Source organism: Lonchura striata, chromosome 1, assembly GCF_046129695.1.
Source record: "Lonchura striata isolate bLonStr1 chromosome 1, bLonStr1.mat, whole genome shotgun sequence".
NCBI classification, from domain to species: Eukaryota; Metazoa; Chordata; class Aves; order Passeriformes; family Estrildidae; genus Lonchura; species Lonchura striata.
Genome location: NC_134603.1, coordinates 142,173,471 through 142,188,619, shown reverse-complemented (window position 1 = coordinate 142,188,619; position 15,149 = coordinate 142,173,471). Strand labels below are relative to the sequence as shown.

General features: G+C 39.0%; 1 protein-coding gene across 8 annotated transcripts in view; it reads left to right on the top strand.

Annotated features, from left to right (window-relative positions):
• ZNF438 (zinc finger protein 438) overlaps window positions 1-15,149 on the top strand; it is a 51,487-nt gene that overhangs the window by 21,860 nt on the left and 14,478 nt on the right. For 3 of the 8 annotated variants that reach the window (XM_021542991.2, XM_021542987.2, XM_021542988.2), the window contains exon 4: window positions 10,305-10,361. The exons of 2 other annotated variants lie outside the window; for them this stretch is intronic. In XM_021542991.2, the coding sequence (XP_021398666.2) occupies window positions 10,334-10,361 (28 nt within the window). In that variant the 5' untranslated portion in view covers window positions 10,305-10,333. 3 more of the 8 variants (XR_013341218.1, XR_013341217.1, XR_013341216.1) reach the window with 3 other exon arrangements.

Sequence of the window (15,149 nt, the reverse complement as noted above, 5' to 3'; positions counted from 1 at the left end):
ATGTTTTATTTAAATTATTCTCTTTCAAGCAGTCTGTTATTGTCTATGTTGTCCTGTATATTTTCTAGGAATGGTGTACCAGTCTGAACAACAGCTGATATTTTATGTGCCTCTTGATACTAGTCAATAAAGCATGTCACTAAAACCAGCTATGTCTGGAATATTTGTGTCTATTTAAATTCTACTATTTGTATAAAAAAATGTATGTATACCAGATTGACTAGAAAATACACTTTATTTTGTTCCGATTGTTCTTAAAGTACATGACACACTAGTCACTTCAGCCCAGCAGTTGCTTTTTCAGTTGGGTCAGAGCTCTGAGAGAGCTCCCAAGCAGGGAACTGGGACATTCCATGCAGGAGAATCTATCAAAGTGGTGACAGTCCTTTCCCAGAGAACAAGAGGGATGTGACCGAGCAAAGAATGCAGGCGAACAGCTGAACCTCTCTGCTGGGGTCTGTATGAATTAGTCTGGGCACAGCAGCAACAGGGAGGGCAGATGCTGCCTCTGCTGCCTGTGCTCAGCTCTCAGCTGGGCTGTCACTTCCTTGGCTGCAGCTCTCATCAGGGTTCCAGAGCTGTAGTTCACATCTTCAGCTGTGGATGTTGAACTGCCCTTAATTATGCAAGATAATTTTGAGTACATTGGTTGCAAGTTGGGAATTCTTTTTATCTACAAGTATAAAATTTACGCAATATTTTTTAACACTTAAGGCACCTACTGTGACAGAACTTATCTAAAATGTGACCTTTTAATATTTGCACTAAGTTTGGAACTCTGGGTTTTATGAAGGTGATTCAGTGAGATTATGCTCTAATTTGTCAGCTTACTCTTTGATGATTCTTTCATTGTAGAACAGTTTATTGTATGCTTGGGAGGCAGTAAAGATGGAAGCGGCTTAAGGTGGAAGTTGCTTATGCTAGTCATTAGATTTTTACAGGATTTTTAGGTATGACCTGTTAAACATATTCCTTTTTGGTGAGTAGGATCATGTTTGGGAAACATAAGATACAACTCATGGTTGAACAGTGTATTTAATGTTGGGTGTTGTTAAAAAAAAAAATCCAACAATTGCATTTGCATATCTAGTTTTAAAAGCGTATGTGTTCTCGAAGCGTACTGAACATTCAGCTATCCAGAAAAACCCATCCTTAGCCCTGGAACAGTCTGGGCTAGCAGTGTTAGAGGCAGAGTTTGGGGGCAGAATCAGTGTAGCACCAACACAGTTGAACCACTTCTTAGTACAACATCTGATTCCTTACCTGGAATATTTTTTACTACAGGGCTGTCTACAAGGACCAGTTGTGCCTCACAACAGTTACACATGCTGAAATGAATTCTGCTTCTTCAGGAGAACTTAGAAGTTGCTTTTGAGTTCAGCTGAAGAAAACAGGCTTCATCCTTCAACGTAAATCACTAAATAATTCAGTGTATAATTCAAATTAACAGCTTTTTTTGTTTGTTAGGCCTTAGACTATTAAAGCAAACTAAATTCTTAAGCATGTGGCAGCATTAGGTATTTTGGCCCTAATACCATTTTCCTGTTCTTTGTTTCTTATGTCTTAGGAGTTTGAATGCATGTTGGAGGTGAGCCCTTTTGAGAGGTAATTTAAACAGAAAGTCATCAATTGGTAGGCAGTTCTAATTTTAACTTCTTGGAAGTACATCCCATCTTGGCCTAAGTCATTTTTTGCTTGATTGGTCACAGTCATAGTAAATGGATTTTTAATTTTTGTTAGTTCTTAGATGCTTGTTTTACTTGGGTCTATGAATACAATATATTGAACGTGAAAAACATACACTGCATTTTATGAAGTGTATAGGATATTGCTGCACAAACTTTATAAATGCCACAATGTAGCTTTCCTGACCTTTTAAGAAACTTGTAATGGAAATTCTTATAGAAACAGCTGTAGATGATGCTCTTATTTGGTACCATGGCAAAATTGAATACTGTGTTCAAGTATGCAGCTGTAAAATCAGAAATAATTCCATTATTTTAATCAGAATTGCAAAAGCAATTCACCTTGCAAAGCCTGGAGTGTTGTTTTGCTCTTTGTCTACTGTTGATTTTTCTTCTAAGTAGAACATTAACAATATACCCAGACTGTATGAAAATAATGAAACCCTGTAGAAAATCCTTTTTGAATTATACAGGAAGTTTTATCAGTGAGATGCAGATTAGTGTTGAAGTAACCCAAAACACTTCAGTCAAAATAGAAGAAGTGATTGACTATTTCTTATTTAGTCTCTACAAAGCTTCAGGGCCATCTGTGATTCTGTGAAGAATTCAGCATCACATTTCAAACTCAAATCAGTCAAAATTGTGCAGGTGAATGTAGCTGTTAATACTCTGATTATTAGTGGAATTTTTAGGGCTTTGTTATCTCACACGTTCAGATAATTTTTTTTGAACGTTTGGTTGTGTTTTAAGGTATCAAGTAGCTCCAAAATATGTTAAGGGTATAAAATTAAACAGAACTTGCTCTCCTTTCAGCATAGTAGACCTTGTTCTTTCTGTAGTCTAAAATGAACAGAATCCTAAAGCTTGTACTGTATGGTGTAGCACTACTAAAGAAAATTAAAAATTAAAATTAAACAGAACTTGCTCTCCTTTCAGCATAGTAGACCTTGTTCTTTCTGTAGTCTAAAATGAACAGAATCCTAAAGCTTGTACTGGATGGTGTAGCACTACTAGAAATAGCTTATTCTTCAAATGTTGAAGTGGAGGAAGATTAAAAAAAACAAGTAAAATACAACTAATGGTTTTGGTCTTTCCTGTAGTCTTCTTTAATTATTTTGGTTGGTACCTTTGTATGTTAACCTTGTTCTGCTCTCTGAAATAATCTGGACTTCTGTAGTGTAAAAACAGGTTATTCATTAGGTAAATAAAAATTATATGTGGCATTTTATTACAAAATGTCTCAAAATGTCTTTATTCTCTGCCAATTACTGAAGTTCTCTTTAATCCATCAGCATAACTGACGGATTAAATATTAAATATCGGAGGCTTAGGTAATTCTGAAATATGGGAAGAGCATTGCCGTAGGAATTGATTAAATAATCTGTCCTATGTACATAGACCAAATTTTGCTGTCATTTTCAGGCTACCCTTTGCTGTCAGTTAGTAAATTGAATTTGATTTCTGAAAGATAGTTGTTGATATTTTCAAGACTCATCCAGACAAAGCTGTAAGGCCAGCGTTGACCCTGTTTTAAGCAGGGAAGTTGGATGGGATGACCTTGTGCAGTTTCTGCCAACCTGAATGATTTTGTGAGTGGCTGTGTACACAACCATAGATATTTGTCTGGTTCTGTGAAGTTTTAGTGTAACTCCAATGAAATCGCTGTTTTAGTGTTTGTGATATTGTCTATCTGAAAAGAAAGCTAATGTACAGCAGCAGATACACAGTGAGATAAAATATGTAGTCTGGTCTTATCAGAGCAAAACAGTAATTAATTATGAACAAAAGTCAAAAAGTCTGAGTTTAATTAGGTATTACAAAGTGAAAACCATAATGGTGTGCTGCAATTCCACTATGAATGATATAACATATTGCTAACAGAAGCGAGATACACAGATTGTGCCTTATGAAACTGCATTGTTGAGAATCTCAGCAAAGTTTCTAAGCAGTTTGGAGCCAAGCAATGAATGAGTGCTTAGTTAAGAGCCAGGATAATGTGGTAGTGGGGAGGAACAGGAGTAGAAGGAGCTGTGCTATTTGAATTTTAAAGTGAATTCTAGATTAGTCATTACCTGCTAAGAATGGTACATATTTATGTTTCCTGTTTTGTTTTAAATATTAAGTTAATTTGAATTTAAATATCAAGAACAATGGACTGCATAGATTGCATGTAGTATGTTACAAAAATGAAAATTGTATTTTCCAGAACAATTTTTTAGCTGTCCTAAGACTCAAGAAAAAAAAATTTATAAATTTGTATTGATTTGTCATTTCACAGTTACTTTCACACCAGTAATAACCAAGACTATATTTTAAATCAGAAACTTTGGCCTTTGTATTAAAAGTAATTACAAGTAATGGCAAAGATGTCTAACTCAGACGAGGGACTTATATGGGTCTCCAGTTTGTGGCATTCAGAGCACTCCTACCAAGAAGCGATTTACTAAGGAAAACATAATTTGACAATCTGGCTTTTTAAAATGGAAATTTGGAAAAAAATGTTATTTTTTGACATTCAATGAATTGGCTAATATTAGGCATAATAGTGACCATGCCCTTCTGAATTTTTCTTTTTTGAACGGAGTTGTTTACTTAAATGGAAAATAGTTGAGGTTATTTATAGTAATAAAAAGTGTTCCAGTACACTTCATTTTAATACATATACATTTCATAAAATGAAGACTCAATTTTGCACCTTCTTTAGCCTTCTCTTCTCCCAGTGTCTTTTTGAGAAATTCCACTTTTATACATTTTTTTCGCAGGTCCTTGAATTTGCTTTTCTGGAGATAGTTATAGTTGTGAAATAATAATTAGTGAGACTGTATGCTAGTTTGTCCACAGTAGTAGAAAACATGTGGAACAGCCTCATTTCTTACAGTGTATATGCTAGTCTTTATTCATACAAGTGAAAAACCTTCAAGCTGATTTCAAAACACTTATCTCCTCAAGAAAAGCAATAATTTTTCACTTGCCTGCTATTTTAAGCCGAACGTTGATGTTGCCCTATGTTGTTTCATAAATAAGCTTTTATTCTCAGCAACATGTTACTGAAAGTGGCATAGAACCTGTCGTGTAGGCACAGTTCCACTCTGACAGATGGGCAGAGTGCAGGCTTGCCAGCCAACCATTCCCCACATCACCAGCAGAGTATGAAGGGAAGTGTTTTTGTCCAGGATTGCCACTGTGGCATTCAGTGCGTGTAAGGCTGGAAGTTCAGGAAATGCGCTCGGACTGGTCCATCTCACAGGATGACCAAAAGTTTAAAAATAGCCTGGGTTTTAGGTTCTGCTGGGTTTGTGCTGTTCTCTTTCTTTTTGTGGTTCTGCTGAAGTCATCTAATGGGCTCAGCCAAAAGATTTCTGCCATGGACACGCAATTCTCCGTGATGAATTATCTAAGTATGGAAACACAAGCAGTGAGCAATTTCAGACACTGTTGTTTGTGACTACATGCATATCTCTGGATATAGAATAGGAAGACTAGGATTTGATACAGGATTAACTTCTGATGTAAAAATACAAAAAATAGAAAACCTCAGCAAATCAGACATTTGAGACTAAAGATGTGAATAGTGAAATACAGAATATTTTTGCAGGTTTTCAGAAATGCAAATCAGCTGTTGCTTGGTTATTAGGGGTTTTATTTTTTAAACAAATTGGCTTAATGCCTTGTGCTTGATTTTTATAAAGTAGCCAAGCACTGCAGGCTTTTGGCAAATACACTTGCTCGAACAAATGCTTTTGTGTGTTAACAGTAGTCAGTCATTGTGTCTGTCATTTTTATCTTCCTCTCTATTTTTAATTAGTTCAATGTTTTAATCTTTTATTTCAAGTCTGACTTGGTCTTTACATAACAATGGATTTTGCCAACTTTACTGAAAGCTGTGCTGATTCAATACATTCAGACTTTTTGGGGAACTTGGTTTCAGTTGAAAAGTTTCTAAATTATGGGAAATACTGTTTGCAAGGCACTCATTTACAAGATGGCATAGTATGTGAAAGAGCAGGTGTGAAAACTGAAGTGAATAAAATTGCTTTTGAAATATAAATGGGCATGTCATGAGCTTTTGTCAGGAGAATGTCTTTTCTAAGCTGTACTAAGTGTTTAATTTTTCTTTTTATCTGGGTGTTTTCCTTCTGAAATTAAATTGCATAATATTTCTTTACATGCTTAGTTTTAAATTAAAATTCATAATTAGGCTTAATGTGAAGTTACAAGATTTGATTTAATGCTTTCTTCCAGTGCCTGAACTAATGTACACTGTATTAGAAGATGCAGTCGTCATTGAGAAGCTTTGTTCTTTTAACAAAAGATACCAAAAATAAATTTGGTTAGGGTCATAGTGGTCTAGTTTAATACTGTTATGATAATAAGTCCTATAATTACTTTCAGGTAGTTCTTCCTTCCCAGAGGATGAGGTTTTTAGTTTTGATGTCTGCTTAAAGCATGAGGATGACAGTAAAATTAATGTCATAACCTTTACAGCCTATTTATCGCTTTCTCTGTAATATCCTAAAGGATTTTGTGTAACATCTAAGATAAATGTCTTAGTATGGACTAGCATCGAATTAGGTTAATTGGGTTCAACTGATATTCATATTCAGTGTGTCTATCAGAACACCTGTTTCATATAAAAGACCTGTGGGTATCTTCCTGTGAAAATTGCTTTGAAATTATTACATGTATATGCTCTGCTTCCTATGGTTGTTAAAGACTGAGTTACAGGATGGGATTTTTTTTTTTTTTCCAGTCTGCTTGCTATTTTTGCCTCTTAGGAATAATGAAATTTATACTTTCATTCTCTGGTAACATAAGGAATAGTACAGGCATGATGGAGCTTATTTTATGGCATTAAGAGAGACTTTACTTTCTAATTCTGTCCAGCTTCAGTGCCACTTCACTTGAAATTCTTGTAATAGATTTCTTTTCATCTCTGAATGGTCAGCAGCAGATTTCTAGAAAACTAATTTGAGTTCTGGAATACTGTGACTTGAGTGATTTATTTAGTGTCTTATGGTAGGTTATAAACTGAGCAAAACAAATTCTAAGATTATATAAAATTTAAAAATCTTTATCGTTTTGATATGATATTGGCAGATAGAAATAATCTGTATCATCTCCTGTATTTGGAAAGAGCCAGTATTGGACTCAAATATAACCAGGGAAGAGTGAAAGAACATTTGCCTCTTCAGTATTCAATAAGAACATCAAGACATAGTGAATTATTAGTTGCTGAGCAGCCTAAATTTTTTTCTGGGTGGAAGAATGTGAAAGAGGTAAAAAATTAAATTAGTAATTTTAGTTCTAAGCGTAGGTTTTTTTGAACATTGGCATTTTTTTTTTAATGGGAAGTAGTCATACCAGGCCAGATTTATAGCGAAATGGGGAAGAAAAAACAAACCCTCAAACATGCTCAGGGCAGGCATAAGTAGTTTTGTGGATGTTATGATCTTGAAGTTCTAAAAGTTTGAATCAATGTACTGTACAGAACTTTTTAATGAGACTGTATTTTATATTTAGGACATGCATGAAATGTGTGTCGATAATACATATCTGTTAAAGATGTTACAACCTAGCAGAAAAGTGTCAGAAACTGTCAGAGAAAGGATCAAAAAGACAGGATCATGATGTATTTGAAAACAGTGTAAAACACAGACAGGACAAATGCACAATATTTATGGCTTGCTTTGTAAACTCTGTATGTCAAACAAAGCATGCTTTTACACATTGATGTTAGGGGTGAGTAAGTAACTAAAATTTGAAGGGATTATAAGAATTCATCCTGATTCCAGAATCTTGAGCTCTTCATTTTTTCCAAAAAGGGAAATTATTTGATTAAATATCTCCAAATATAAAGTGAGGTGAAAGGTTCTTTCATATAACAACAATAATAAAAATACTATTCATGAATTGTTAAAAGAAATTATCAATGTTAATTGGAGAAATTGCCCTCTTTTAAAATTATTATGATTAAGAGCAGGTGATGTCTTTGTCAAATAAGCACAGTCAAATTAAGCACTGGATTTTCTAGGTTAATACCATTAACGTAGAAACCATTTACAGTTAGAGTTGAACCATTCTAACCATTTACAGTTAGAGTTGAATTCAAATCAAAGATGCCTCTAGAAAATGTTTGGATTTATATGATCCAATTTTGTGTTGTAGTGTTAGGGTTTGTGAATGTGTCTGGGAAGAACATTGGAAAAATGTCTGGAGCTTGTATTTCTGCATCGTATTCTAAGAATTGTTGATCTGTATCCTGAAGTCTGGTTTGTTGTAATTCTAGAGGTGGATAGTAACTATAGATGGGGCACCATCTTAACATGCTTTAATGCTCCCATACACAGGGAAAGGCCATGAAAACCTAAAAAAAATATGTCACTTTGAAATAATAATTTTGAGAAGCTTTCTTTGAGTATAATTTCTTAAATTGTTTTTACAAGACTATGTGTTGCTTTAAATGTTTCAGTATGTTTTGAAGTGCTGTAAATACTAAAGGGGGAAGAAAAACTTCAGACTTTGATTCTCTGAAAAGCAGTTATTGATCAATATGGCCTCAAAGAAGGATGTCTTAGAGTGTGGGTGACAGGGATTTCTAGATTTCATGTTGATTTTTAGAAGTGTCTCGCCATCCCGAAATTACATTGATGTGGCCTGTTCCATTCTTGGATGTGCAGAGGGAGTTGTCTGTATGTTCCCACGACATCAAACTGCATTTAGATGAGCCAGTGTGTGTTTGAGTGCTGGGCCTGACCGCTCATGGCTTGGCTGCTTAAGCACCACGGACAGAGGCTCTTTGAGGCAGTTGGGGCTCTGCTGATGGGCGTCAGCCAGCTGCTGCCAGGAGGTGCTGATGTACCAGAGCTGCATGTTAGGTATGGCTCAGAACAGAAGATACAGTTACCAGAGAGCTTCACCTCTTAATGTTCATGCTTTGATGTTGATCTTCCTGAAAATGGAATCGGTTTTCTTTTTGCTTTACTGCTAGCTACGTAACCATCTTCTTCCAGAACCTCACCATTGCTTTTTGAGAGTCAATTGTGTGATAGTAAAGAAATATGTTTAAGGCTCATTTTGTTTGGTATTCGCATCACTATTTGTCCTATGTATTCTGTATTTAACCAAAACTAATCTTTGGAACATCATGTGCTCAGAAGATGTGTCTCGAGTGCATGTCTGGGATTTTCTTTATGTAAGACTGTCTTGACTGTTAAATTGGTCAGGAAAGTCAGCAATCTCCACATCTGTGCAGCTGGCTTTGTTCATGGGCATGTTGTAGATGTGCACTGGTGTAAAAGCCTAGATCTGAGTAAACCCCAAAGAGGTTTTAGTTTTATCCATGTCAGTCAATGGACTTTTCTATTACCTTCCCAAAACTTCTGGCTGCATCAGGAGAACAAGACCTTCATACCCTTTGTGATGTCTAACATATTAATTGTGTTCAGTTGAACCAAACTATTATGCAGCCATTCCAAAAGCTAGGCCATTTTGTGAAAAATAAATCTAAGTGGATAACAACAGCTTCATATTGCCATTATATTATTCTGTGTCTTTCTTCCCTGACTGTTGAATTCCACTTCACCAGAGCTTGAACAGCACAATCAACTGCACTGGAAAGAAGTAGCCAACTCTTAATTTACTGGGTGGCCATTTGATGTAAAGCTGTTATGTCAAATACAGTGCATCACATCTTGTTGTAAATACCAACAGCACATTTGGGACAAGTGGCAGTGTAATGTTTGGTTCATAAGAGCAAGGTTGTATCTTCATTGTAGCATCCAGGGAAGATTCTGCTGGTTAGACAGTTATGTGGGACTCATGCAGTCACATAGAATCACAGTGGTTAGGGTTGGGAGGGATCTTAAAGGCCCTACCTAGTCCCAACAGCCCTGTCTGGGCAGGTAACCTTCTGCTAGATCTGCTAGATTGCTCAAAGCTGCATCCAGCTTGGCTTTGGTGAAGCATTCATGACTTCTCTAGGAAAACTATTCCAGTGCCTCACCACTCTTACAGTAAAGAATTTCTTCCTAGTATCTAATCTAAACCTATCCTCTTTCAGTTTAATGCAAATACCCCTTGTCCTATCTGCAGATGCACCTGTAGAAAGTCCACTCTGGCTTTTCTGTTGGCTGTCTTTAGGTATGGAAGGTGCTGTCAGGTCTCCTAGGAGCCTTCTTTTCTTCAGGCTCATCAACCCCAGCTCTGTCTTCATAGAGAGGTGCTTTAGCCCTGTGATCAACATTGGGGCTCTCCTCTGGATCCTCCCCAGAAGCTCCACATGTTTGAAGGGAAATGATTGCTTAACCCTGTATTGTCTGTGATTCTTCAGAATGTATTGCCATATTGGGATTTATGACTTTCCACTGTCCTGGCTTTAAGAAGATTGTTTAATCACAAGAAGCCTAATTTAGCAGTACACAGTGTTAAAATATGGAAAGCACATGTAGGGGTCCAAAGAAACCCGTGGTTTAAATCTCTGGTGGTGTTTTCTTGAGAGGTATGGACATATGGGATCCATTCTGAAATACAAGTCTGGAAACTATTGCCATTGTCCTGTTCATTTTTTTGTTAGTTTATAAGAAATTATCAGAGCTTCTAAGTATCTGTATTTCTTTCTAGGAACATTGTCGTAACTGTTAAAGGGCATAATGCAGAATCCGTTAACAGTTTCTGCAGGTATAGTATGCTTTCTATACTTTATTTAGAAATTAGATGCTTGTGATTCAAAATGTGGAAGAAATATCATCATTATTAATCACTGTATTACTTGTGTCTGGTATTCTGCTGTGGTATGATTTGAAAAAAAAAAAGCCATTACTGCGGCATTTATCACTTTAAACAATTACAGTAGCTAAAATTGCATTCTTCTTTAGGGCATTGCTAATTACTGTTAACACCTGTAGTTGAAACTTGAAGTGCATAAATCTGCTTCTTCTTTGATTCAGCATTATTAAGCATTCAGGTTTTAATAATTTTTTTAAATCTTCATATATTTGAAAATCCCTGCTATATTTTATCCCCATATTAAATGGGGTCAAATCTGTCTGCAAATTATGTTAGTTAGCAGAAACAGGAATAAACATTAACTTAGATTTTTTTAAAATGCCTTTCCAGCATTCCCATCCTGACTATTTTTTTTTTTAGTTCTTTTATGTGCTTTCTTCAAAAGTTGTCTTTAATTTGATTTAGTTTTCACTAGGGTTGATGTCTTGATTTTTTTCCCTCTGTTATTAGTAAGGATATTTGTATGTCAAACCTCTAAATGTATAGCTGTAACTTCAGTTTCCTTTCCCTTTTGATCTGTGTCTCAATGCTAATGTTTAAGAATGATTTTTAACATAAATGTCCTTTTTAATGATACTTAAATGTGAGTGAACGTTTGATGGATATGACATCAGCTCTAATGGACCTTTCAGAGCCATTGCTGGTTGTCAGTTAAGTTTCCATTGTTAGTACTTATGTTAATTAGGAAGAGCACTATCCATTACTTTATTTAAAGCCTTGAGCTTTTACTGTCATGTAAGTTTATACTTTACCTGTTTTGTGAAGACTGAGTATTTTTATGATGCTGTAATAATTCTGAGGAAGCTGTTACAGAAGCATGTCATTCTGATTGATCTTAGTTGATGAGTTCTGTGTCTCTTGGGACTATCCTTTCAAGGAAGACAGTACTTCTATTGGGTAAAGCTGCCCACCCCAGAGTATGTTCTACATTCCCATGCTTGTGGCTGAAATACTCAATTCTGATACTTGAAAGCATTAATTTAATTTTTCCTTTAAGTAACAGGAGGTTTACCCCGATGATAGTCTTATGTTAAAGCCATTTCTGAATAGTAGTAGGAGAATATAGACTGTGAAGCTGTATGCAAGCTTCAAAGTGATTAAGCATTTGCTTTGGAATTTTTTTTTAAGGCTTTTTCTTTTTTCCCCTAAATCAAAATCCATTCCAGTCAGTATCCTGTTACTGACTTGTACCCGGAGGGAATGATAAACTTGGAAGTGAGCTTCCATGTTAGATATCACTGAATAACAAAATAAGCTGAGTTGGAAGGGACCCACAAGGATCATAGACTCCAACTCCTGGCCCTGCACAGCACCACCCCCAAGAGTCACACCATGTACATGAGAGCATTGTTCAAACACTTCTTGAATTCCATTGGCCTTGGTATTGTGACCACTGCCATGGGGAGCCTGTCCCAGCGCCCAACCATCGTCTGGGTGAAGAGCCTTTTCTGGATAGCCAACCTAAACCTCCCCTGACACAACTTCAGGCCATTCCCTCATGTCCTGTCACTGGTCACCAGAGAAGAGATCAGTGCCTGTCCCTCCTGTTGCCCTCACAAGACTGCAGTGAGGTCTCCCCTGAGTCTCCTCTCCCCCAGGCTGAACAGACCAAGTGATCTCAGCTGCTCCTCACACGGCTTCCCCTCCAGGCCCTTCACCATCTTTGTGCCTCTCCTTTTTATGCTTTCTGACAGTTTTGTATCATTTTTATATTGTGGCAGCCAGAACTGCCCCCAGCACTGGATCTGAGGCTGCCCCAGAGCAGAGCAGAGCAGGACGATCCCTCCCTTGCCCAGCTGGCCATGCTGTGCCTGATGCCCCCCAGGACAGGGTTGTCCCTCCTGGCTGCCAGGGCACTGCTGGCTCAGGTTCAACTTGCCATGGACCAGGACCCCCAGGTCCCTTTCCATGGCACAGCTCTCCAGCCTCTCTTTCCCCAGTCCCTACATGCAGGGTTGCCCCATCCCAGGAACAGAATCCAGCACTTTGTCTTCATGTGGTTGCTGATTGCCCAGACCTCTAAATTTGTCAAGATCTCTCTGCAGGGCCTCCCTAAATCATGACCAGGAGCTATATCAGTGTGAAATGATGATACTCTTCAAATACATTAGTCTCCATATATTTTTTTACTAAGATAGTTTTTTGTCTTTATATGAAGTACCACTTGTTTCTTAAATGTAGCACTTTGAAATCATGCAGGGTATTAGTAATTTGTGATGATTTATGTACAACTCTTACGTAGGTACATTTCTTACATGTAAGACTTTTGGAAATAGATTATATTGGAAATAGAACCTATCCATCAGTTACATTCAATGTGGCGTATTTGTCAGTGTTTCTGTACTTTGACTGTGCTTGTTATTTTTCAGTTAAGTATGGAAGCATGGAAGTAATGATTAGTGCAGGTTCTTTGAGTGACAACTAAACACTTCACTGCTGCAATTTGTCATGTAATAGCAGGCATGCTGTAATTTAAACCGTACTCCTTCAAGACATTAGTATTTTTCTCAGTTTTAAAATATTTTATAAGGAGAGTGGCTATCTTTTAAGTAGCAAGCAATTGTAACACCATATTCAATTAGATACACTTTTCTCAATAACTAGTATCTAACTTGTCAAATTTTATTTCTTCCTCAGGATTATGAAATTATAATTTCATTCATACGACAACAACCATGGAAGCATTATGTTTGACTATTTACACTCATGTTAAATATTTACTGTTGAGCAAGTGTTGGTATTTTTTATAATGCTCCATTACGGCATACAATACCACTGTACCTTAGTGAACTGAAATACCATTGACATTGTCAGATTTATAAAATATTTTTGTTAAATGACTCTTAACGTGAAAGAATTATGTATCTTAGACAAATACTTCGCAAAATCTAAGGCTGTCCTGGTTTATTTATCTAATAGGTTTTGTCTTTTTAAAATATACATTGGAAAAGGGTATCACACGCTAAAGTAATAGTTTTGTTCTTTGAGTATGTTCTAACTTTTTTAGAATTTTAAGTCAAGTGTGGTTCTGTACATTTTGTATCCATGTTAGTATGGTTGTTTGGTGCTGGGAGATCTCAAACTTCCATTAGCCTTGTAAATGTGTTTCTTAGCATCAGCTCTCACTTTGCTGGAACCCCTGCTGCCTTTGTATCATTAACATAAATGCAGGTGCAAATAGCATTTATGTACTTTGATAGAAAGCAGTTGGAGACGTTTCACTGTGGGACACGACACTTTCAGATTGTGTACATCTGTTCAAATAATGTATCCAAGCCAGTGACATGAATGCAAGGATAAAAACATCTGCCCCTGAGACCATTTGCCATACAGCAGATGCTTGCATCTTTATGCAGATGGTTTGTGTGATGAGCGGAGCAATGATAAAAATGAGAAGGTTTGACAAAGATTTCAGGATATTTATTGGGATGGGAAAATATGTTTGTAACAGTGTTTTGTTTTCATATGTCTACTGAAAGAAGAACATCTAGTGTCAATACTGGTGGTTCTAGTAACATGGACGTGCCATTTTGGGCACTGACTAGGTTAACACAAGATCAGTAAAGGATTTTGTTTTTTAATCTCAGGCACAATAATTGTACTGCAGTTACAGAAGATGTTAGTAGAAGTAATTACTTTCAGACGGGAAGGCTTAACTGCTGAGCTTGAGGATGCTCTCAAGTTATACAAAACAATGAATTGACTGAAAAGTTTGCAGAGGTAGAATGTTTTGAAATACCAAGCTAACGCCTCACAAAGTTGTTCGGAGATTGGGTGCGGTTCTGTACCTGATTTGGCGGCTTGGGGGATTTTTCCGGACAAGCCGTGTTTAGCACTACAGGATTCTCGGGAGCTGATGAGGCCGGTGTGTGTTCGGAGCTGTGTGGGCAGTGCCGCGGGCCGGGCCGGCGAGCGGAGCGGGCCGGGCCGGCGAGCGGAGCGGGCCGGGCCGGCGAGCGGAGCGGGCCGGGATGGGGAGCGGAGCGGGCCGGGATGGGGAGCGGAGCGGGCCGGGATGGCGAGCGGAGCGGGCCGGGCCGGGCCGGGGAGCGGAGCGGGCCGGGATGGGGAGCGGAGCGGGCCGGGATGGCGAGCGGAGCGGGCCGGGCCGGGCCGGGGAGCGGAGCGGGCCGGGATGGGGAGCGGAGCGGGCCGGGATGGGGAGCGGAGCGGGCCGGGCCGGGGAGCGGAGCGGGCCGGGATGGGGAGCGGAGCGGGCCGGGATGGGGAGCGGAGCGGGCCGGGATGGGGAGCGGAGCGGGCCGGGCCGGGCCGGGGAGCGGAGCGGGCCGGGATGGGGAGCGCAGCGGGCCGGGCCGGGATGGGGAGCGCAGCGGGCCGGGATGGGGAGCGCAGCGGGCCGGGATGGGGAGCGGAGCGGGCCGGGATGGGGAGCGCAGCGGGCCGGGATGGGGAGCGGAGCGGGCCGGGCCGGGATGGGGAGCGCAGCGGGCCGGGCTGGCGAGCGGAGCGGTCCGGCCGCTGTGCGGCTCCGCCCTGCTTTGTCCGCGCTGCCGGCGCTGCGCTCCCGCTCCCATCCCCTCTGCTGGCTCCACGTCCCGGCTTCCCTGATCCATTATCACCCGGCAGCGCTGTGCCCCACAGTTCCTTCACGGCACGTCCAGCCCCTTCTCTGGAGAACCGGCGCTGCCGTTAAACTGCGTGCTGACTGGCATGGGC